The 13,040-nt window shown below is 40.0% G+C and overlaps 1 protein-coding gene across 1 annotated transcript; it reads right to left on the reverse strand.

Annotated features, from left to right (window-relative positions):
• Positions 1 to 1,116: 1,116 nt before the first annotated feature.
• Positions 1,117 to 8,712, reverse strand: LOC306741881 (uncharacterized protein). Its single transcript, XM_079224207.1, has 9 exons — positions 8,630 to 8,712; positions 8,357 to 8,443; positions 7,468 to 7,541; positions 6,935 to 7,058; positions 5,276 to 5,475; positions 2,797 to 3,075; positions 2,465 to 2,632; positions 1,987 to 2,232; positions 1,117 to 1,762 (listed from the first exon to the last, which is right to left on the reverse strand). Exons 1-9 carry the CDS (start codon positions 8,695 to 8,697, stop codon positions 1,725 to 1,727), a joined length of 1,284 nt encoding a protein of 427 aa, XP_079080333.1. The 5' UTR covers positions 8,698 to 8,712; the 3' UTR covers positions 1,117 to 1,724.
• Between the last annotated feature and the right edge of the window lie 4,328 nt (positions 8,713 to 13,040).

A 13,040-nucleotide genomic window follows, 5' to 3' on the forward strand; every position in this document is an offset into this window, starting at 1 on the left:
ATATATATATATTATATATATATATACATATATATACATATATATACATATATATATACACATATATATACATATATATATATATATATATATATATATATATATATATATATATATATATATACATATATATATATATATATATATATATATATATACATATATATATATATATATATATATATATATACATATATATATATATATATACACACACATATTTATATATATATACACACATATTTATATATATATATATATATACACATATTTATATATACACATATATACATATACACATATTTATATATATATATTTATATATATATATATACATATATATATATACATATACACATATATATATACATATACACATATACATATATATATATATATATATATATACGTATACATATACATATATATATATATATATATATAAATAAGAGGATTCAAACATTATGTACAACACAGAAAATATTGAGCCGATTAAAAGAAACAAATTACTTCTTGCTGGTGTATAATCTGTGATTGGTAACACTTCGACACAATTCCACACAATAAAACATCTTCATCACTTTTTAACACATTCACATTTTTAAAAAGGATTTCTCACAGTCGAGGTAACAAACACAAGTACACAGAATACAAGCTGCGACCTGTTGCTGATTTACAGTGATAAGGGAAGGACATCATAACGGGATTGCTGCCTTATTTGAACTGGAAAAATGCTGCAGTGTTGCAAATGAATATGAACCACCAAATCAGCAAAATAATAGCTATCCTTTATTTTCTGTGTCAAGGTGTTTGCCAAAATCAGACACCCTTCTGTGAAGAAAATCTAATATTTGTTCACTTGGGTTTTCCTAAATCAGTGTCTCTTAGCGTCTCTACTCTTAACTTGAACACAGCATGAAAGTACGCATCAGGAGTGTGTTACCAAAGACGAGGCACAAGAAGGGGAAACTGATTGTGATCAATGATGGAAGATTCATTGATTTTGTTGTGCCAGAAGTTGTACATGCAGCTTGAGAATGACAAGCATAACACCGACTCCTTTAGACTGATATATTTTACTTATGACAAAAATAAAATGAGACATAAACAAACATACAGCTTGTAAAAGCAGACTTTTAATTGGTTGTTTAAACTCTCAACTCCAGATAATCTTAAGAGAACTCCGTGTAAAATCTTAAGCACCATCTTGAAACACGTAGACAGCAGCTAGGCTACTTGCTACCTTCATTATGTACAGAAAAATAAACCCAGCTGTCCATTGGTGACCAGGATCGTTTGTGCATTCAGCTAAGCAAGTCAGATGTTTGATGTTTATCCTGTGCAGCTTGTGTAGCTTGCCTAAACCTACATTACCAGATCTAAAAAAGGCAAACTGGAAGTATGAAAAATGTTGGGTTTTTATTTAATGGGATGACTGGGTGAAAAGTACAGTACATTATAAAGAAAAAAAAGGGAAGAACAATAATGAAAGAGGGATCTTGGAAAAGATACTTAAAATGATCAGTTATAAGAATACTCCATGTGATCATTAATCAGCCAATCCACAATTATATTATTTTTTACATTAACTACCATCTTTTCAATTTCACAGTTAAGAAAAAAAAAAAAAAGACTCTTCTGTTCTTGAGCTGAAATGTTCAAAACACTTCTGGCACTTGTAGCCTGCAGGTGTAACAGTGCGTGTGTGTGTGTGTGTGTTATTTTTAGTGCCGGGGGCCATTCGGTCGTGGAAAAAGAGCACCTGATCAGAGGGAGGCACGAGAAAAAACACACAGAAAAACACAATAAGGTTAAACTGTCAATTGTCTTTTTATACCCAGTATTTGGTTTTAGTTCAGTTTTTCGATATACATGCTGGATTCCAATCCCGAGATCAATACGGAGCGTATACACATCGTATTAAAAAGGACAATGAAAAATCAATATCAAGACAAAAGTGAAAGAAATAAAGTAGAAGTGACTCACCTGGAGAAGCGAGAAGTGGAGGGCGGGAACTCTTTAGAGAAGGCGGGGCTCCTCTATTTAGGAGAGGGCCCCTGGGGCCTGGATGGTATAGAGGAGGGTGATGGAGTAAGGGCCCACGGGACATGGAGGGGCCACCGTAGGGGCTGTGTGAGGACTGGGGGCCTCGAGAAGATGAGGGCCCTAACGATGGACCAGGAGGCCGATGCAAGGACAGTAGAGGAGGAGGTTTGGTTTTGGGATAGGAGCCTTAAAAAATAAAAAAAGGAATGAAATAACAGGACATCATGAAAGGATGTACCACATCTAAATTGTAGATACTTCTGATGAAATTCAATTGACTTCAATTTGCCCATCAAGTCCTTTTCAGATTGTTCTGGTTGTCTGGATTATGGTTCCGACACCCTTGAACTTTTCAGAAATAAAAAAGGGAAAAAAAAGACTCAAATAGTAAAGCAAGTGGTCAACTATGCAGTCTAACCTGGTGAAGGCAAGAGAGGAGCCGGCAATAGGGGGTGGTCCATCAAGGGCCCGCCCGCTCCAGCTCCAGACTGGGGTTGAGGCGGCCCAGGTGGCGTGGGGAGCAGAGGAGGTGGTTTCCCCAGTCCTGGAGGTAGCATGTTCCCTCTCTGCCCCTCGGTGTTGGATGCTGGAGACAGAAAAGTCAAAAATGAAAGAGCCACAATAGACAGGGAAAAGCATGAGCCTAAGAGAAAGAACAAACAGGGAAGAAGTTAAAGGTGCACTCAGTGAGACAATGACACAGCACCAGTCTCAGCTCTTCAAGGGACTACAGTTTAACTAGCATCCCACCTTGTGTGTGATCCTGCCGGGAGCGGACATATTCCGAGATGGTTTCCATCTCCTCTGGGTAGAGATGCACCCCGTCGGCTAACAGCAAGAGCAGCTGACGGGTTTCGGAGGGAACCGCGTGGCGCTCGATCTTCTCCCGTTCCAGAAAGTCATCCAGCAGCTGCGACGCCTGGGCTGCACTGTCCGCGGGGTCCTTCAGCGGGCGCTCTTTGACGCGTCTGCGACTGTACTCGGTCACAACGAAGTCCATGGCCTGGTCTTTGGGCATGTTGCGATGGACTAGGGGGACGGGGGGAATTGTAACGTTAGTGGTGGGGTGTCAGGGGACTGAAGGGGAAGACAGAGGCGAAGGAAGAAGAACAAAACCGGAGAAATGGCAGTAAAATCAATTGGTCTCGTACTGAGGTTGACCCAAATGCTTCGAAGCTTCGATCGTTGCCATGGTAATGAAAGTCTGAATCAGTATTCGATGCATCTGTGTTTTTCTTTTATAAAGCCTATGCATTAATCCAGAAAGCACATGAAATAAGGAATAGTAATTCCACATTATTCATTATGCATCAACATTAATTATTTTGAGTTATCCTTAAACGGGTAGCACTGTTTGTTGTATGTAAGAGGGTGTGTGTGTGTGTATAGAGAGGGTGTGTGTGTGCGTGTGCATTGCCCCGGGTGCTAAAACGTAGCGGAGAAGATCGATAGACAGACAGTCTCTTAGCCAAGCATTTTATTTCTTGCTAATGTGTTGGCATAGACTATGGACTTCATTAAATTGTTTATTGAGCTCCATATATACCTTTTTTTTTGGGGGGGGGGGGGGGGGATTATTGCACATTTTGTAGACGTCCTTGAAGTCTGTTCTTTGTCGTCATCTCACTTTAGACAACAATGGCAAAGTAAAGTACAATTTAGGGAAATAATGGCCGCAGGTTTGTCGTCATCCCACTGTCGCTTTGATGCACCCGTCGAAGCTTCGAACATCTTCAATAATTCCTCACTGACGCTTTGAAGCCCCAAATATGGTATTTGGGAGCGCCCTAGTTCTTACTGGTCACCCAGATCATACTGATATCTATTTTGTTTTAGTGTGATGTTAGGGACAGCACCTTCAACTGATCACTTGGTACTTTGGTCGGAAGCACTTTTGAACAGTTATTCTTGAATGCATGTTGTATTTTGTTGGAGGAGGCGGGGCTACGAGGGGCGATTTGTGTGAAGATGATCAGTAACTTTATTTCTGGCTGCACTATGTTCCTGGACATAAAATACTTGATTTGTACACTTTATTATTTATATTTTCCACAAATGATAGACATAGCAGTAAAACAGAATTGATCAACTTTAGATGATTTCTGTATGTAAATTATTATCCGGTCCAATAAGTAATTCCTTTATTATATTTGCTTTAAGGACATGCGTTAAATTTAAGTGATTTTATTTTTGTTGTGTAGAAAGTATTTTAGCTTCCTTTTTATGAACTACACAGAAAAGCATTATCATGGAGTAATAACATCCCTTTGCACAGTTTTGATGTTATTTTATATGATATGAATATTATGCATATTTGTTTGTGCATGCTGTGCTATTTAAATGTTTTTTCGGGACATCTAAATCACAAAGGTTGCTTAATGCACAGTGATGTGTATTTATTTCATTATGAATATAGAAATAATTGTTGTAGCCAAACGTATTTGAAAGCTATTTGCTGATCAGTTGCTCATGGTATATATGTATTGACAATAAAGCTGATGGCCCGAGCTTTGAAAATACAACCCAAGTTGTGGTAAACCACAGTTCTCCAAAAGAAATAGCTTGACATTTTGGGGTTTGCTTATTTACTTTCAATACCACTCTCATGCCTGTACAATCAATGCAAAGCTACAGCAAGCCGCCAGTTAGCTTAACGTGGCATGAGACTGGAAACAGCTAGCCCGGATTTGTGAAGGTAAAATAATTCACTGGGGCACTGTAACTTCCTGGAGATTCTGCCTCGTAGTTCCTTCTCAGCTAAAATAAATTAAGAGACAATTGAAACAAATTCTGGAGAACTACAATTAGTGGGCTTTAGAGGCACTGGGAGATTCATATCCAGACAGATATGAGAGTAGCATCGATCTTCTCAGCCATCCTTTGGCAAGAATGACAAACCAAAATGTGGAACTATCCTTTTACATAGCTACTCTGCTTCTCTCAGTTTATTATGCATGTAACAACGTGTATTACAGTGGCAGCCGGTGGATGATGAGCCATTGATGTATGTATACTGAATGAATATTGGGAATATTTGATGGACTTGAGTGCAGAATTGTAGCTTTAGGAGGTCTACTTGTCAGTGTTTTAATGAGTATTTGTTTTAATGTGATTAAATGCTAAATCTATATTTAAGAGTTGCTGCATTAGACCATTAGTTGCAAAGGGGTGGAGGGTTGTCACTGATGCAGTTTGGCTAAGCTTGAAGGAATGAGGGGCAGGGACTTACTTTTGAGGGATTCTGAGAATATGATAACAGTGCAGGAGGACAGAACTACGTTTGTCTGCTCCACCAGAATACATAACGGCGAGCCGTCTGCTCGGACGTCCTGCAGAGCTCGGGTCAGGCCCGATTCCGCCTCAAGGTAGAGCATTTCCACTGACAGGCCACGCTCCTGCAAGCACTGGTTTAGCGATTGGGGGTAATCCCTTTGAGAGGAAGAGAAACACTTTGTTAACTTGACAGGTCTGTATTAAGTGACTCAGCTGGCAGATAGAGAAACCTAAATGATATATCTGAGAGGAACAGAGGGTTATAGCTTGATTTATAATGTGCTTTACCAACAGAAACGTAACCGTACGTCATCATTCATTTTGTGTGGTGAAATCTGTTTATATCTTTAATTAGACAGGACCACGGGTAGCATTATGTGGAGCTTTGTGTGGCACCAAAACACACATTTTTGGCTCTCTCGTGGATGTATTTAGTGTTGTAGCAGTATGTGTTTAGAAAATATATGGAAGATCTTTTTTTTTTTAAGAATTGTGGTCCTTCTGTCGCACTTTTTAGACCAATTGAATGCTGGTGTTTGAAGCAGCTGTGGATATATGTCTGGATGTGGCCAAGTTTGGTGTCATGTACACCTTTCTAAAGTCAATGGTAAATGTTGTGCTTTCATGAAACATGGGCTTCTTCCAAAATGTACGCTCGAAGATTCAACAACCACACAAGGTCAAATCTGTTAGAAGAGGCAGCGATACCAATTCTGGTAAATGTAGGAGAAAATCCACCGACAGAAGTAGGCCAAGCAGTTTGGGAAAAATTGGGTAAACGATAAATATAAAAAACATTCACACCATCACATTAGCAGTTTGTCTGTACACAGTGTACCACCAACGTGACGGAGGAAGAGAGTTTGCGCTATTAGTACTTTCAAGTAAGTCAGCTGCTGTAACTGCGTGTCAAAATAGATGCAGACACAGCTGCCAAATTTGGTATAGCTTTTTTGGGTGCGAGTGTCTTGCATTAATTAATTTTTTGATGTTTGCATTGTGTAGTGAATGTAAATGTTTTATGCAGAATTGTTTTTTCACCAAACAGGGATGAAGGTGGGTCTAATTAATGGGGTTCATTAATGAGCTCGAGCAACATCTGCTGCTGAACCATTAGCAAACATGTCGGGAGAAGATTGTGCTGAACATTTCTAGTCATCGGGACAGAAGAACAATTGACCTGTGTGTGTGTGTGTGTGTGTGTGTGTGTGTGTGTGTTGCATGTCGCTGGTATGCAACAGTAGTAACCTTTAATTAAATTAACTTGTTTTGAGAGAATGTGTGATCCAAGTAATATTTCACATATATCTACAATGAATAGAAAACGTTGGTGGAATTTGACACTGTTGAAGAAATACAATATCAATACTATTACAATACGCATATATTCATGGGTGTGGATTTGGCTCTCAACACCTCCAACATCTGACCTACAATCCACTGATTCTCAGCGGCCAAAGTGAGAAAGTCAATTTGGAGCGTGTGCAGCAAGTAAACCGTGAACAAAGCTGTTGCATTAAGGTAATGAAATCAGAAGTCAAGTACAAACCCTGCATGTACAAGCATATTTCTACTTGGACTGCTTGTTGTTTAGATGTTAATAATGAGTACGCACAGGCACCGGTTGGTGACAGAGAGGACCACGCAGTCGGGCGGCTTCCTCTCCTCCTGCACCTGTCTGTAGAACTTCTGATACAGGGCTTTACGTCTGTCGGCTGGGGTGCAGCCGTCTGGCTTGGCTGGTCGGGGGTGGTGTTGGGGGTGGGGGGGATGAAGGGGAGGTAAAGGGAAACAGAGAGAGTGGACAGAGAGATGGGAGGACAAAAGAGAATTTAAAGGAAGAGAAATGAGAGCAGATGTTTGGCTCATTTAAAAACATTAAGTCATTGAAATGGCCATATGACCATAACATAAGATGTGTTATTTAAAGTTTACATTAAAGTGTAAACCAATGGGGTACACTGAAATTGCTTCAATTAAGATGCAGAGACACAATTACACATCATGGATTTTCCATGGAGAATCGCAAGGAATTAAATAGAAAATAAATGATATGTTGCTGTTCAAGGTTTCTGAACGCTAAAACAAAAATAGAAACTGGTGCCAAGTTGTTAATGTACTTTTAGTGATCAAAAGACAAATTCTCACCATTTGGCTGATGCTTGTACCCCTCGTACTTCACACTGCCGCTGTAGTTTTGAATTTGCTCCAGCTCTTCGTAACTGAAAGAAAAGCGGTGAATCTTTTAGTGACATCTTAATGAGGAAAGCGTTTCTATGCCTGCTGTTTACTAGGTCATTTTATGCGATGACTTGATAGGATTGAAAACGTCATAAGTGGAAGTTTCCTTTACATCCGCACAGGGAAGTACGCTTCAAAGTACCTGGGTTTTTATGAAACTGGATCGGTTATCGGGTCGATAACTCCACATGCTCGATTGGATATTGGGGACGATCATGCAAACTTCTCAATTCAGTTCTATGTTTATAAACAACATACGTTACAGAGTGGAATTTGAATTCCTGTATACGTTTTTTTCCACTGCATTTGTTACTGCATTTAAAAAAGTTTAACGCTTGCTCGTTTTGAAGATTACTATTTACGGTGCATTCCTAAATTCAGGTGGATTATTTGATCAACGCTTGGCCAATCATTATAATCAATCAACGCAGCATTGTGCGAAAACATTCGGCTGTGGGTGCTCAAATATTTAGGTTGAACAATGTTGACTAAAAATCAGGTATCGGCACAATAATCCAAACCCATTCACTCCTGTACTGTACTGTCAGCAGTAACTGAACTCCAGTGCTTATTATCAATCAAGGAGGGGGTCTGAAATGTTTCATTTTGACAATGGCCTAAGAATACCATAGATTTGTATGAGGAAGCCTCATATAAGAGGTTACTCATCTTTCCACAACAGTTGTGATGAATGGTGTTTTCCCTGACAACGTGTTGTGCACTTGTCCATTATTACAAAAGGACTAATGTCGGTGAAACGGAGGCTTTGACTTGTAACCGTGGTAGAGCTACCTACCTGTCCAGGACATCCTTGGGCTCCTCGGTCCTCTCCTCCCTGCTGGGGTAAGGCGCTCCTCTCCGAAACAGACGCAGCTGTTGAGCGCTGCACAACACAGGGAAGACGTTAAAGGTGTACGTGCCTCGTCGACACACAACGAACGCGTACTGACGTTAACCCACGGCACGCGCCAGTTCAGAGGAGCCACAATGTTGTGGTTTCCCACCGCCGCTACCTAGCATGCCCGCTGCTAATGCTACAACTTGCTACACAGGGACCCGATCGGCTTACCTTCCGTTGGGGTTCGCGTTGGCGGTTGGCCGCCGACCAGCTGCAGAAGACTTCGCCCAAGACGACATTTTATCTGCAACTTCACCCAAATAAACCGACGCGTTTACTGACAGAGAGACAGAGAGAGAGAGAGAAAAAGAGAGAGAGAGAGAGAGAGAGAGAGAAAGAGAGAGAGAGAGAATGCGGCTTGACGTTACTCCGCCAGTGTTCTCCTACAACCCTCCCTGTCGTGGGGAGGAGGAGGTGGAGCAGCTCTTCTTCTGGTGGTTGATTCTCCAGTTTACAGTTGACGGTATTACCGCCCCCTACTGGACTGGAAGGTTGGCTGTTAATTCAAAACGGAGTAAAACTGTTGATGCTTTTTGTTGTTGTTGGATGTTTCATGTCTGCTGCTCAATGAATCAGAACCAGAATCCTCGCACAGATAGAAAAAGGTCTTTTATCATACTGGTAGCACTAGAAGTGTGTGCCAGTTTCTGCCTGTTTAAAAAAAAGAAAAAAAGTGTTTCTGAGCGTTATATCAGCTATATGTTGTTGTTTTAGCCGCATTCTATGGTTGCTCATATCCCCTTGGATTTGGTATAAGGTGTTGGTCATTGTGATGAGACTGTTTGCCACCAGCTTGATTGCTGCTGAAAATGTATTTATTTATATTTAATTTAGGGGTAATACCTGTGCCTCCTGCGGATTTATAGCACTGACAATGAAATGTGCAATTCCTGTGTGAGGCAATCCTCACACCGATCCTTACACTTAATGAATGGTTAAAAAAAAAAATAGTGAAACAAGAACAACCTTAACTTCTCTTTCACCATCTCGGGTTCAAGATGGTGAACAGCAAGAAAACAGATTATCTATTGGGATGTTTTCAAACCAGAAACGGGATAACGGTGCCTGGCCTCAAAGACCTGTTGCATACAATCGTATAAATGTATTCTGCCATCTGGTGGAGTTTCCATGCGCTGCAGCCAGTCGCAGGCATTTAAATCCCGTTTTCAAAATGGCAGCCGTCACAAAAATACTCGTTCGTTTTTTCCAGGAAAATCATTGCTAATTTTGAAAAGGTTACAATCAGAATGACATTTATATTGTTAATAATCTTTCAATATGAATAGTTACTGTATTGAAGCAACCTATAATTAATTAACGTTTCGTTCCTTATTTTATAATAAAATCGTTTTGAAAACATAGGTATCAAATATGATACAGCAGGTATATAAAGTAATAATTCACCTGTTAATTGTATTGTATTTCATTATGCAATCTGGATTATGCCATATCACAATGCTAAATACATTGTTTTCATTATTTATTTAAACTAATTAAAGGTAGCAATGTCATACTAAGATATATTGAGTTGACATTTATGTTTTTTATAGATAATAAAAAATCCTGGGCTATCATAATCTGTTGTTATATTGTCTGATTAAAAAAAGAAATTCAGAGTAACACTCATTTGTTTGTTGTTTAGTTGTTTATGGCAAAAAGGTACAGTGTTGAAATGTAAAGTCCATCTTTGCCTGAACAAGGACAGAAACTGTTTTTGCCTACCACAATACAAAATAAAAGGTTGTAAAAAGGTTCCTCTTTGGGAAAAAATAAGAACCAAACCAACTGAAATTCCAAAAGCAATGAACACCATTTGTAATTGTTTCTAAAATAAACATTGTTGTGATCAATACATTGATAAATATGCCTGATGTATCAAATGTGATACAAAAAGTATCATTTTTTTAATACATTTTTGGACTACAGGTCCAATAAACACTTCAACATGAAACAATTAGAATTTTTAGAATACTATTTGATGTGTCAGGCGTTAGGATGAGGATGTGTGATTTGTAAAAAGGGAGTTTTATTATCCTGATTGCCTGAGGGTAATGGAAGTGTGCAATTGTGTAAAAGGTGAACAGGACATTTCTGCCAACTACAGCAATTTTGGCCATCTGGACACTTAGTGAGTGCTTCTCTTCTCTTGCTATTATGTGGAGTTTAGAGCGATGAAACTATGGACAGAAACACTTCTACGATTCTCAAAACATCAGGGTTATTTTCTCATTTATAAAAAATCCATGCAGAGACTGTTATGCGCATAACTGTTTTTGGCTAAGTAGCCGACCAACGTCACTAACGCGTCAGCCTGAGCTTCATGTGTAAAATTGGTGGAATGCCCCTTTTACAGTTTTACTGTCCCGTTTTAAGACTTGGTGAAAACTGGGGGGGGGGGTAGTTTGATCTTCATCTGCCATTCTAGTGAAAATACTGTTAAACTTGCGGCAAATAAATAAACCATGGTGCATGGATTGCCATCTGGTTTCGATTGTTTGTTAAACCAAATTTCTTGAAAATGAAGCAAACAAAAAAGATCCATTAATTTTGCATTTATTTGAAGAAACAATAAATCCGTGCTTAATTTCCAGGTGTCTACTGGCGAGCACCTTGCGTTTGTGTCGCGCGGATAAACTCACGCACTCATCTCGAGCCGTGACCGCGCCGCGGTGGTGACAGTCGCCATTTTATTTTGAAAATCAAACTGAACTGGAGGCACAGCGACCCTTCCATTTCGTCAAGTTTGTTGTGCGAAACAAGAAGGGATGAAAACCTGAATCACTTTATTGGGAGCACGGTGAGATTTATTATATAGTTGGTCAACAACCGTCGACCGATTTATATACAACACATAAGCGACGACGTTGATACGGAAGATGAACGTTAGCCAGCAGTGCGGGGGCGGTCTATTTGCTGAAAAGCAGCTGTCATATTCGCGGCGTCAAAACACTAATTTCTGTAATTTAGCAACGTTTTCCGTGCCACGTAGTTAACCTAGTGCTCTATAAGTATACTAGTCGTATTTGTGCTGAAGACGTTGGCTCTATGTGCTGTTTCCGCTTCGTTACAAGACAGTTAACGTTTCCAACCACCATATAATCTGAGCGATTCCACATATTAGTCGGTGCCGTAGAAACAAGCTAACGTTAACAAGGTTACTGCTAACGGGAGCTGCACGGTCGCGCAAACCCCGTCCGCGATACGCGGCCTTCACGCTCATGTCCGAGGCGTTTGTAACGATCTCCAAACCATAGGTATTGATTAGCTAGACAAAATGGCTCTTAAACACAGTAATAAGAAAACGACGAACACAACGTTAGTCGGTTTTGCCGATTCATTCAAACCGGCTTGAAACGGGCTCATGCTGCTAATGTTAGCTTCACGTAGATGCTAACTCTGTAGCATTAGCTCGGAGCCAACGGGGAGTTGATACTCTTTTGCCGAGGTTAATGTTGGATATTGATCCGGATAAGTAATTCTGATTGGTATATTTATGTGGCTACAACATGGAGTATGTTGAAACTCGCGACGGTCAAACTGATTCCACGGCTCGTGTTACCGCTCATTGGTCCTGTAAACATGTTGGCTAACGTTCACTCAAACTTTTCCCTTAGCAAGTGTTTATCAGCGTCATGGTAATGTTAGCCCCAAGTGAGTATTAGCTATTGGTAGGTTCCCCCACTTCCTCTACGAGTATGTTTCAAATCCAGGTACTGGTTTGTGGCGTCGTTTAGGACGTCTGGTAATGTTACGGTGGCTAAACGTCCGGTAACATGTACATTCACGTAGAATGCCTTCTAGTAACGTTTGCTAACTCGGATTAGCTTGCTCTTTGTTTCAGTGGGGGATTTTTTTTTTTACTCTCTTGCTATTACCGCTAGTCACCAGAAATGGCTGGTGCGCTACTTTTAATGCTGTGTTTTTGTGACTTGTTTGATAAAGCTGCGGCAGTTATTGTGCTATTGTTCACGAAAAGTTGGTCAGTTCGGTGAGCAACTTGACGAACGTTAGCATTCGTTCTGTGCCAGATATTTGGATGCAGTCGAGGCCTAGTACGAGCTATTGGCACGGCATGTTTACATAACTACAATATCTATGAGAAGTTATCGTACTAAACACTACGTAGCTTTTACTGGTATTAACCGTGGTTTGAGAATGTATTAGCAGATACATGCCCGGGCAGCAGACTAACATATTCTACACCGCACTCTGTTTGTTATGCACGTAGGCCTCGAATCCTGTCAGTATTTTATGTTGCCATTTCATTGTAAATATTGTCCTACGTGGACGTCAAACTACAGAACTCCATTAATAGGGCTGTTTGCAAACGAATTCCACCTTCTATTTCTTTTTCCACCCTTTCTTTTATTTCTACTGCAAAACGTATTCTGTGTGTTTACAAAAACAAAAATCACTTCTAACTTGTTTTTTTTGTTCTTTCATTACAGATGCTGAACTTGATTTTAAACTGAAGGACTCTACTTAACACTGGGAGCCACTGACCGGAAAACTCATTTGGAAGCCAATATTTTTCACACCTTTGGGGGGGGGGGGGGGGAGGGCCGAAGTAACCTATCACTGA

Source organism: Taurulus bubalis (assembly GCF_910589615.1).
Source record: "Taurulus bubalis genome assembly, chromosome: 9".
In the NCBI taxonomy this organism is placed as follows: domain Eukaryota; kingdom Metazoa; phylum Chordata; class Actinopteri; order Perciformes; family Cottidae; genus Taurulus; species Taurulus bubalis.